General features: G+C 42.7%; 1 protein-coding gene across 1 annotated transcript in view; it reads left to right on the top strand.

Moving 5' to 3' along the window:
* LOC141107713 (cytochrome P450 2H2-like) overlaps positions 1 to 6,371 on the top strand; it is a 113,555-nt gene extending 107,184 nt beyond the window's left edge. Inside the window, exons 9-10 of the mRNA XM_073598633.1 lie at positions 5,141 to 5,282; positions 5,401 to 6,371. Coding sequence (XP_073454734.1) covers positions 5,141 to 5,282; positions 5,401 to 5,582 — 324 coding nt within the window. The 3' untranslated portion in view covers positions 5,583 to 6,371. The remainder of the gene's footprint in view (positions 1 to 5,140; positions 5,283 to 5,400) is intronic.
* The last annotated feature ends 6,325 nt before the right edge of the window (positions 6,372 to 12,696 follow it).

Here is a 12,696-nt window from a genome sequence, read left to right as displayed (position 1 = left end):
AATGGTGGCAAGGATGGGAAATGTCATTATAATGGAGGATTTTAATTATCCAGATCTAGACTGGGCAGAAGGAACCGCACATTCGTTTAAGGCTTGCCATTTCCTAAATGTCTTGCAGGACAATTTCATGGGTCAGATGGTGAATGCACCAACAAGAAACAATGCGTTAGTAGACCTACTGATTACTAACAATACAGGCCGATCCCGGATGTAGAAATACGGGGCAATTTAGGAAACAGCGACCATAGGTCAATTAGTTTCAGTATGAATCACAGATATAGGAAATACAAGGGTAATACAAGGACACCTAATGTCAAAAGAGCCAGCTTCCCTAAACTGCGCTCTTTGCTAGATGATATTAAATGAGACAAAATCCTAGGGACAAGGAAAACTGAGCAAAAATGGGAGTGCTTTAAGAGCATACTAAAAGGTATTGGCCAGTGCATTCCAATGGGAAAGAAGTTTAAAAGAGCCAACAAAAAAATCCTGGATGGCTAAACTCCAACATAATAATGCATATAAAAGCAAAAGAAAAGGCCATCAAAAAATACAAGGCTGAGGGGTCTTTGTCAGCATTCCAACTTTAAAAAAGAATGCAAAAAGAAATGTAAGCGTGCAATCAGGGTGGCTAAGATAGAACACGAAAGGCACATTGCGGAGGAGAGTAAAAAAAAAAAAAAAAAAGAAATTCTTTAAGTATATAAACAGTAAGAAAGTGAGGCCAGAACATATTGGCCTAATAAAGGATGATGAAGGGAATCCGGTTACAAAAGACAAAGAGATGGTTTTGAATATATTCTTCTCCTCAGTCTTCACAAAGAAAACGGGGGATACAGTAACTAAGACTGTAATGTTAATTTTAATAACACATCACAGAAAGCACCCTCATGGCAAACAGAAGACCGAAAAAACTATTCGGTGAAAGGGAATTTAAAAAGACACGTGGCCATTCACTAAAATTGGAAGAAAAGCGGTTTAACCTTAAACTGTGTAGAGTGTTCTTTACTGTCAGAGCAGTAAGGATGTGGAATTCTCTTCCACAAGCAGTGGTATCAGATGGGAGCATCGATAGTTTAAAAAAAAATTAGATGGGCACCTTAACGACCGCAACATACAAGGGTATACAATGTACTATTGACATAAACACACACACACACACACACACACACACACAAATCATAGGTTGAACTGGTGTCTTTTTTCAACCTCACCAACTACGTAACTATGTAGGTTGTAGCAGACAGGTCTTGGTAAAGGACTACTCCGGTGTATGGGTGAGGAAGTGAGTAGGCTGATCTGGCCGTGCAGAGGAGACGCTCCTTAATATGGTAGACATTATTCTGCATCAAGACATCCCTAGGGACTGTGTCAGGAAGGTAAGCTGGCTTAGGAATCCTTTGTGCCCTGTCCATAAGGAGATCCCTGGGAGACAGGTCAGGAATAAGCTTCAGAAAGAGCTGTTGCAAGTATTGGATCAAACCATTCAGTTTAACAGCTTCAGGGACCCAATTGTTTGTTTATATATCGGCTGGAGCCATACAACATTCATGGCAATAATAAAACATGACAGCTTTTATTTTAGGTTAAAGATGATCATCAACTATGGATCCAAGCTGTAGTGTCTTAATTATTCATTAGTCAGTATTGCTCACCCAATGTTTTCCTACATCAATGAACAGGCCACTTTTTTGATTCCACGCTCTTTTGAGAGCCCCCCGAGGGCCATTTACAGTGAAATTGTAAGAAACTTTCTTGGTGATATTAGAATTTGGGATTATTCCCATTTTCCTTCCTTTATATGCTTTGCTGCATTGATGCGAGTTAATCGCACATCAATTTCACTGTGGATGGTAGGCTGGTGTCCAGACTTTCTGTGTTGTGGTTTTTTAATCATGTTTGTGTATGTTTTTGTTTATGTGTGTTTTTTCTTTTTCTTTTTTTCTGAATGTGTTTATCAGATTACCCTTCTTTGGGGAACCTCTCTTCCTTGAGAGAACCTTGAGAAGTTTGTAGTGTGAAGCTGCATCATTATTTACAGGTGCATTTTAATTATTTTTTGTAGCACATGCCCGAAATGGGCTTAATAAATTTTGTATTTTTATAGAAACATACCCAGATTTAGACTTTTTTGTTGCCGAAGTAGCCGCTTTTTGATCCTGGTAGAGATACCAGGATCTTTCTCTTTGTATGCATAGTTTCTTTGGCTATAGCAACAGTACCATATTTAGGTAAGCTATATTAGCTTGTATATAGATCACCCCATATCATGGGTTGTGGTTCAGCAGGACTTGTTTTCTTCCTCTTTTTTTGTTTAGGAGTTTAGGTAGTATGTTCATCTTAATCGGGGCGATGTGACCGAACCAAGACATTGGGTAATGTCTCCATTTGGTCAAGAGGGATCAGATGAATGCAAATAGACGTCCAAACTTTGCGTTGTATAGGGATTCATATCGAGGTGTGAGGTGTACCCCCAAGTATTTAATGGCATGTGATTTTCACGCACATGAAAAGTTTTCCGACAGGCGGTGTACTTCCGCGGGAGGTAGGTTGAGCGGGAGAGCTTCTGATTTAGCTGGGGTAACCTTGTAGCCCGACAGGGATCCATATTCCTCCAAGAGTTTATGGAGGTTAGGGAGAGTGCGGCCGTGTCAGGGTCAGGAGGACATCGTCCACAAACAATGAAATTTTAAACTCGCGACCTCTAACCATTACGCAGCTAACGTTCGGGTCTTGCCGGATCTGGGCCACCAGGGGTTCGATGCACAGGGCGAACAGCAGCGGGGAGAGCGGACATCCTTGCCTAGTTCCGTTCGAAACAGGGAAGGAGGTGGATGCCGCAAAAGGTGTTTTGATGGAGGCGGTTGGAGTTGCATATAGATGCAGAATCGCCCTGAGGGACGCCCCCCGAAAACCCAGATCTTCAAGGGTGGAGAACATAAAAGGCCAGCTAAGCCTATCGAAGACTTTCTCAGCATCTAAGCTGAGCAGGAGCGCTTCGTTTTTTGTCTGTTAATGTTATCTATTAAATTGATGGCTCTTCTAGTGTTGTCCCCTGCTTGACGTCCTGGGACGAAACCCACCTGATCCTTATGGATCAGGGATGGGAGGACCTCATTTACTCGAATTGACATTATTTTTGTACAAATGTTCAGGTCTGAATTTAATAGGGCTATGGGCCTGTAATTCCCATACAGTGTGTGGTCCTTATCGGGTTTGGGTATGAGCATGAGATGTGACGCCAGCATATCTCTTGGAATTTCTTCCATGCCCATAAATCCGTTAAATAAACGAACCATGTACGGGAGCAGGATAGGTAAGAACGACTTGTAATACTCGTATGGGAGGCCATCAGGACCCGGAGCCTTATTATTTGGAACTGGAAGGTGTTTCAGAGTATCAGAAATTTCCTTGTCGGAAGAGTGGAGCTGTGTCCCTGTAAGGCACGGTCTCAGAGCAGGTCTGTGAGGAGCAGGGAGATCACACATCCATCTTGGTCAGCATCCAGCTACGCCCCCCCCAAAGTACTTGTAGGCTACTTTAAAGCCTCGTACACGTGATCTGATTGTTCACCAACAAAACTGTGGAATTTTGTCCGAAGGGCGTTGGCCCAAACTTGTCTTGCATACACACGGCCACACAATTGTTGGCCAACAATTACGAAGGTAGTGACGTACTAAGTGGTTTTTCAGCTCTTTAGCGCCACCCTTTGGGCTCCCTCTGCTAATTTCATGTTAGTAGAGGTTTGGTAAGTGTTGATTCACGCTTTTCATTTCGCACTTTACATTTTACGCTTTTCATTTTGTGCTTTTCAGTTCGCCCTTTTCAGTTAATTTCTGAACAGTCGTTCGTCAACCAGACATGTTGCGGCATATCTAATTTTATGTGTTTTCTTTTTTTAATGCACAATAAAAAAATTGTGGAGAATAATACTTGGCTTTACTTCAAATGACAGTCTGGGAGTAGGAAGTTACATTAAAAAAAATACAATGTAAAATTAACAAAGGACACCAACATAGTTGTATCTTTGATCTTAAAAACAAAAAATAATATTATTCTTGATATCACTAGAAAAAAAGCCTTTGAAAATTAGTTTGCAATAGCTCCATCAGTATCACCAGCAAAGCAGCTTCATTATTATCCCATTAACGAAGAAGAGAATGTGTGCTGCATTTCGAGATGTCATAATTAGCCACGTCATGAATGTTAATTCTCTATTACGACCGCTTCTGGCTCGTCCTTGCTTCCAAGCTTGCGTGTTTGTACTTTGGACTTTTGTCCGACGGACTTGTGTACACGCGCTCAGAAAATCCGACAACCCACATTTATCAGCGTAAAATTTTAAAACCTGCTAGCCAGCATTTGTCCACGGAAAGTCCGACAACAATTGTCCGATGGAGAATGCACATGGTCAGATTTACCGCCAACGGCCTGTCATCGAACATTTCCCGTCGGAAAGTCCAATCGTGTGTACGCGGCTTAAGACTCATACAGACACACAAGGAGCATGCTGACACACATACAAATACATGTGCACACAATTTTTATCTTAAGAAATATTCTTTTTGGCATTGTTTTATATTCTGTATTATAATATTTTATAATATATTTGACAAGATCTTGTAATTTTATGCTATTTTGTTATTATACACACTTTTTTATTTTTACACAAGAATGGAAGGACTTTTCAATTTGAGAACATCTCACCAATAAAAGGTGATTCTGTACGTTTATGAAATACCAAAAAAAAAAAAACAGAGGGTTCATCAAGGGCACTATGGACAAAGGTTCCCCAGGTACATGTGTCCGCCATCTGGGCACCCTTGTTTCATGGATCTCAGCTGTTGGATAGGGTCACACTATAGGCTAATCCTGGGACCACTAAGTAGACATAGTCTTGTGAAACAAAGCGTATTCTGAACTCCTGATCAGACCTAGGACTGATGTAACGTGGAACATGAGTGTATATGAAGAGCTGGGCGGGCATAGTCAGAGTCTCAGTTCACCGCCCCTGCAAAGTTGTACCATGGGCTGTAGTCTACATTCCTTCTAGACTTTATAATACTTTCTTCTTTTTTTGTACTTTTTGTAATACTACCTACATCTGCTTCCAGTTAACCAATTAATTTTTTTTATATTATAGGGAACTTTGGTGTTTCCAATCCTAACTTCAGTCTTGAAGGACCCCAAACACTTCAAAAATCCTTACAAATTTGACCCTGGACATTTTCTAAATGAGAATGGCACCTTTGAGAAGAATGATGCCTTCATGCCATTTTCAGCAGGTACCATCTTGTAGTTAGTTAAGAGTATAGATAGTCATTTTTGGATAGACAGTGGGATCTTAATTTAAACCATGCTTTTCAAAAAGTGACAGTTTTGTTTTCTCTCTTTTTATCCCAGGAAAACGTATGTGTATGGGGGAGGCTCTGGCTCGAATGGAACTCTTCCTCTTTTTTACAACCATTCTGCAAAGATTTACTCTGAAACCCACCGTGGACAGAAAGTACATAGAAATTACACCACAACCCAACAGCAATGGTGCCCTAGCTCGTGAATATGAGATGTTGGCTGTACCTCGCTGAAAGACTTGGTCTGGTGTTATTGGAGATCTTGTTTTAGGCTTCATGCACACTGGATGTTTTCAAAGCTTCTGGCTTTTTTTTCCCCTGCCTCTAAACGCCCCTGCATGTTAGCCTGTGTCCATGCACACACAGGCTTTTAGCAGCGTTTAGTAGCAGGGGCTTTTTAGAGGCCGAAAAAAATCCACTGCCAGTGAGTCCAGGAGCAGCTGCATTTTGACAGAAAAATGCTTGATGTTTGCAAACACATGTAAACACATATTAACGCTAAGCACGTTTAGCACTTGAGCAGTAATTAATTTCAATGGTCAGAATAAATTATTATTTTAGCCAAGGAAATTAATTAATGCTCAAGCGTTAGACATCTGTAAATGTGCCTAAATGCGCCTTAACGTGTTACATACTTTTGCAAAAGTTACAGATGTTTTTTCTGCTAAAACGCTGCTGCCAGGAGGAAGAGTTTGCAAAATGTCCTGTGTGCAGGAGACCTTAAGAACACCTATCACTTTACAAATTGTAAATAATTATGCAATATCTTGTGGACATTCATTGTTCCATGGATAAAATTCTATAAACCAAAAGTCCCCGAACGATAGCACCTGCTGGGGTCCTGAATTTATTTCAAAGCAGGAACATAATTTTACTGGAATCTATCTGTTAACCCCGTGATTGTGTGGGATACCTCTCTGGACACATTATTGTAGGCTCTGCTAGGTCCAGAAATGGTATGTGAATAATTCAATCTTATATGTAAAACACTTTAAAATATGAAATAAAGTACCTGTTAAAACATACTGACCTTTTTTGTTAGAAAAGTCTTGTATGCAGTGAAACTTATGTAGGGGACGTACTAAACTGCATATTGGGATGATGGGATGATTAGTACGTCCCCTTATGTAGGATTCCCTAGCTTGAGGATTATGTGATTGTGTGTTAAGGTGGGTCAGTGCTTTTAAAAGGTGGAAACGTAGCTTGCTCATGTGACTGCATGTATAAAAACCTCACCAGGATAAAGCACCTTAAAGGCTACTATTGCAGTATAAAATATAAATTATTGGACATCAAAAGTACAAAAAAACAGTACAAACCCATTGACCGAGTCAGTCAGCTACCCAAAGAGGGGGAACCCCAGCCCCCAAACATTCCTCGACCCCTCCATCCCTCCCAAGCGACTCTCCCATCTGGAAAACCTTCCCCTCACTCCAGTGTCCCAAAAGGGGACCCTATAACCTAATCTCCCCTCAAAAAACCCCAGTTCACCCCTCTATCGGCTGATGGAAACCTCCAAGGACACTCAAAGAGGGCAGATGGCCCAGAAAAATCCTGACCAGGCTAAAAAATGCAGCTTGATAAAAAATAGGTTGAAAAAAGTCTCATGAATGCATAAACAGTCCTTATCTGGTTGCACCAACACTAGATATTGAGCTACCTGCTTCAAAAGGTGTATAACTGGGAAAATCCCTGTTATATATAGATCTGTGATGAATACAAGTGAAGCAGAAATGAGACTAATCCATGAGCTGTGTTCATCCATACAGCCTGGAGCTGAATATTGTGCTTGGTGATCACACACAGCCTGCATGTGTACAGTGTGGATCATATACAGAGAGAGGAGTTCCCTTGCTGGACCTGGAGGTGGTGAGATCCAATGTATGGCAATGTGTGTTATGTAGCATGTCAGTGATTTATTTCACAGCTAACTTTGTCCCTCACAGCAGATCCATCCACCTGTTGCACCTGTGGCCACGGAGGGATCTCTCCTCCCCAGTCTGGTTCTATCAGAGAGGACAGCTTGTGATTTACCGGAGACACCAATTCATTTTGTTTTCACAGACATGGATTAGTCTCATTCCTGCTTCACTTGTATTCATCACAGAACTGTATATAACAGGGATTGTCCCAATTATTCAGCTTGTGAAGCCGGTAACACATACGGTCTGTGTGTCCATTTTTCATCCATCAGCTGAGGGATGAAAAATGGGCATCAATGCATTTCTATGGAAAAACGGATGTAAACAGATTGCAATGGGCTTTAATGAACAGGAAACTCCCTGTAAGGGAAGATGATTTAGACACAAAATGCAACAACAGTAATGACAAAGTAGTCATGAGTAAGGCCCCTTTCACATGGGGTGGATCCGCTGGACGGGCTCTGCTAGCTCAGTGGGGGATCGCTCTGTTGATCCCCGCTGAGCAGGCAGATTACAGGTCTGTCTCTGCTCACTATGCAGAGACGTACCTGTCAAAGCCCCGCTGTTCTCTATGGGGAGATCGTATGAAAACAGACAGTCTGTCCGTTTTCATCCGAACGTATCGCCATCTGTCTGTTTTGAGGGGATCTTGTCAGATTGGATGGCAGGCGGGTGTCAGTGGACACATCTCTGCTGACATCCGCCTACCCATAGAAGTCATGGAGTGGCCCGCTCGGATCAGCCTGAAAAATGGACAGGCAGATCCGAGCAGGCTGATCGTGTGAAAGGGGCCTTGCATTGCTTCAATTCTGTGAGTGTAAGAGCAATTCATAAAGCACAATAATTTAGAACCATCTCAGCAACTGACACAGGCAATCATTAGGTCAGAAGTGTGCCTTGAATAGGGTATGATGTTACATAAACAGGGGTATTATCCTTAAACTAGTAAGATTTAAAGAGGAGAGTCTGGGGCTGCCCCAATCATGCCCCTGGCAAAAAACAGAAATGGATTATCTCGGTAGGAATTAGCAATGTTTTTTTTATAAAAAATATAACATTAAAAAACACTATACATATTCATATACAGTGGGGACGGAAAGTATTCAGACCCCCTTAAATTTTTCACTCTTTGTTATATTGCAGCCATTTGCTAAAATAATTTAAATTCATTTTTTTTCCTCATTAATGTACACACAGCACCCCATATTGACAGAAAAACACAGAATTGTTGACATTTTTGCAGATTTATTAAAAAAGAAAAACTGAAATATCACATGGTCCTAAGTATTCGGACCCTTTGCTTAGTATTTAGTAGAAGCACTCTTTTGATCTAATACAGCCATGAGTCTTTTTGGGAAAGATGCAACAAGTTTTTCACACCTGGATTTGGCGATCCTCTGCCATTCCTCCTTGCAGATCCTCTCCAGTTCTATCAGGTTGAATAGTAAACGTTGGTGGACAGCCATTTTTAGGTCTCTCCAGAGATGCTAAATTGGGTTTAAGTCAGGGCTCTGGCTGGGCCATTCAAGAACAGTCACGGGGTTGTTGTGAAGCCACTCCTTCGTTATTTTAGCTGTGTGCTTAGGGTCATTGTCTTGTTGGAAGGTAAACCTTCGGCCCAGTCTGAGGTCCTGAGCACTCTGGAGAAGGTTTTCGTCCAGGATATCCCTGTACTTGGCCGCATTCATCTTTCCCTTGATTGCAACCAGTCGTCCTGTCCCTGAAGCTGAAAAACACCCCCACAGCATGATGCTGCCACCACCATGCTTCACTGTTGGGACTGTATTGGACAGGTGATGAGCAGTGCCTGGTTTTCTCCACACATACCGCTTAGAATTAAGGCCAAAAAGTTCTATCTTGGTCTCATCAGACCAGAGAATCTTATTTCTTATCATCTTGGAGTCCTTTAGGTGATTTTTTAGCAAAAGCCATGTGGGCTTTCATGTGTCTTGCACTGAGGAGAGGCTTCCGTCGGGCCACTCTGCCATAAAGCCCCGACTGGTGGAGGGCTGCAGTGATGGTTGACTTTCTACAACTTTCTCTCATCTCCCGACTGCCTCTCTGGAGCTCAGCCACAGTGATCTTTGGGTTCTTCTTTATCTCTTTCACCAAGGCTCTTCTTCCCCGATAGCTCAGTTTTGCCGGATGGCCAGCTCTAGGAAGGGTTCTGGTCATCCCAAACGTCTTCCATTTAAGGATTATGGAGGCCACTGTGCTCTTAGGAACCTTAAGTGCAGCAGAAATGTTTCTGTAACCTTGGCCAGATCTGCGCCTAGTCACAATTCTGTCTCTGAGCTCTTCAGGCAGTTTCTTTGACCTCATGATTCTCATTTGCTCTGACATGCACTGTGAGCTGTAAGGTCTTATATAGACAAGTGTGTAGCTTTCCTAATCAAGTCCAATCAGTATAATCAAAGACAGCTGGACTCAAATGAAGGTGTAGAACCATCTTAAGGATGATCAGAAGAAATGGACAGCACCTGAGTTAAATATATGAGTGTCACAGCAAACGGTCTGAATACTTAGGACCATGTGATATTTCATTTTTTCTTTTTTAATAAATCTGCAAAAATGTCGAAAATTCTGTGTTTTTCTGTCAATATGGGGTGCTGTGTGTACATTAATGAGGAAAAAAATGAACTTAAATGATTTAAGTGGCTGCAATATAACAAAGAGTGAAAAATTTAAGGGGGTCTGAATACTTTCCGTCCCCACTGTATATGAATAAAAACAATTACAGCAGTGCATTTATACTTTTTGATTCAAAGTGATAGGTTGTCCCCAATAGATGATGGGTAACAAGATGTAGTAGATCTTAATATATAACCCTCTACATGTTTAGCGGTAGAGACCACTTCTTCAGGAGTAGGAATGAGCCGAACATCCCCCGGTTCATTTTGCAGCAGAACATGTGAACAGGCAAAAAATTTGTTCGAACACGGGAAGGCTTATATGCATGGTATTGTCATAAAAAGTGTTTGGGGACCTGGGTCCTGCCCCAGGGGACATGTATCAATGCAAAAAAAAGTTTCAAAAACAGCCGTTTTTTCGGGAGCAGTGATTATAATAATGCTTAAAGTAAAACAATAAAAGTGAAATATTCCTTTAAATTTCGTACCTGGGTGGTGACTAGTGTATGCCTGTAAAGTGGCACATTGTTCCCATGTTTAGAACAGTCCGAGAGCAAAGTGACATTTCTAAAGGAAAAAAAGTCATTTAAAAGTACTCGCAGCTATAATGAATTGACGGTCTCGGCAATACACATAAAAGTCACTGAAAAAAATGGCATGGGATTCCCCCACAGTCCATTACCAGGCCCTTTGGGTCTGGTATGAATATTAAGGGGAACCCCAAATCAAAATTTTGAAAAATAATTGCATGGGGGGTCCCCCCAAATTCTATACCATGCCCTTCAGGTCTGGTATGGATATTAAGGGGAACCACGCGCCAAAATTTTTTTAAAAAATGGCGTGGGGGTCCCCCCTCAAAAGCCATACCAGACCCTTCAGGTCTGGTATGGATTTTAAGGGGAACCCTGTGCTAAATTTAAGAAAAAAATAGCGTGGGGTCCCCTCAAAAATCCATGCCAGACCCTTATCCGAGCAGGTCGCAGGAAATGAGGGGGACGAGAGAGCGCCCCCCCTCCTGAACCATACCAGGCCACATGCCCTCAACATGGAGCCCCCAAAGCACCGTGTCCCCATGTTGATGGGGACAAGGTCCTCATCCCTACAACCCTTGCCCAGTGGTTGTGGGGGTCTGTGGGCGGGGGGGCTTATCGGAATCTGGAAGCCCCCTTTAACAAGGGGACCCCAGATCCTGGCCTCCCCCCTGTGTGAAATGGTAACGGGTACAAATGTACCCCTACCATTTCACAAAAAAGTGTAAAAATTACATGACACGGCTTGGGACAAGTCCTTTATTAAAAAATTAAAAAGTTAAAATGTCATACAAAGTCATCTTCTTCTCTTGCTCCGCCGACAGACCGAAAAAGAAAAAAATGCAACCGACCTGCCTCCATGGGAGGCACCCGCCGTATGACACGTCTTCGCTTTGACAGTTCTTTTATAACTAAGAGCAGGGCCACACCGTGACGTTCCTGGGTGACCGCGTCCCCCTCTGACGCACAGGGACTTCCCAATGGCTTCCCCGGGATGTCAGAGGGGAGCAGGGCCTCCTGTTTACATAAACGGGTGGCCCCACCCCCTCTGACTATGGGGAAGCCATAGGGAAGTCCCCGTGCATCAGAGGGGGCAGAGTCACCCAGGAACGTCACGGTGTGGCCCCGCCCTCAGTTATAATTGAACTGTCAAAGCAAAGACGCGTCATACGGCGGTTGCCTCCTATGGAGGTGGGTCGGTCGTGATTTTTTTTTCGGTCCATCAGCGGAGCAAGAGAAGAAGAAGACTTTGTGGGACTTTTTTATTTTTTAATAAAGGACTTGTCCCATGCCGTGTCATGTAATTTTTACCATTTTCACACTTTTTTTGTGAAATGATAGGGGTACATTTGTACCCTGTTACCATTTCACATGGGGGGAGGCCGGGATCTGGGGTTCCCCTTGTTAAAGGGGCCTTTCAGAATCCGATAAGCCCCTCGACCACAGACCCCCAAACCACCGGGCAAGGGTTGTGGGGATGAGGCCCTTGGGCTATCCCAAAGCTCCCTCCCCATGTTGAGGGCATGTGGCCTGGTACAATTCAGGAGGGGGGGGCGCTCTCTCGTCCCCCCCTCTTTTCCTGCGGCCTGCCAGGTTGCGTGCTCGGATAAGGGTCTGGTATGGATTTATGGGGGGACCCCCACGCCTTTTTTTTTATTTTGGCACGGGGTTCCCCTTAAAATCCATACCAGACCTAGGGGGTCTGGTATGGCTTTTGAGGGGGGACCCCCACGCCATTTTTTTTTATTTTGGTGTGGGGTTCCCCTTAATATCCATACCAGACCTGAAGGGCCTGGTATGGAATTTGGGGGGGATCCCCACACAATTTTTTTTTTTTTAATTTTGGTTTGGGGTTTCCCTTAATATTCATACCAGACCCAAACGGCCTGGTAATGGACTGTGGGGGAATCCAATGCCGTTTTTTTCAATGACTTTTATGTGTATTGCCCGGACCGACAATTCATTATAGCCGCAAGTACTTTTAAATTACTTTTTTTCCTTTAGAAATGTCATTTTGCTCTCAGACTGTTCTAAAGACGGGAAACATGCGCCACTTTACAGGCATACTATAGACACCCCCAGGTATGAAATTTAAAGGAATATTTCACTTTTATTGTTTCACTTTAGGCATTATTAAAATCACTGCTCCCAAAAAAAACGGGCGTGTTTAAAAAAATGTTTTGCATTGATACATGTCCCCTGGGGCAGGACCAAGGTCCCCAGACACTTTTTATGACAATACCATGCATATAAGCCTTTAAAATTA

This window comes from Aquarana catesbeiana, linkage group LG09, assembly GCF_042186555.1.
Source record: "Aquarana catesbeiana isolate 2022-GZ linkage group LG09, ASM4218655v1, whole genome shotgun sequence".
Classification (NCBI taxonomy): domain Eukaryota; kingdom Metazoa; phylum Chordata; class Amphibia; order Anura; family Ranidae; genus Aquarana; species Aquarana catesbeiana.
The sequence above is the reverse complement of the archived record's forward strand: the minus strand, read 5'-3'. Positions and strand labels throughout refer to the sequence as shown.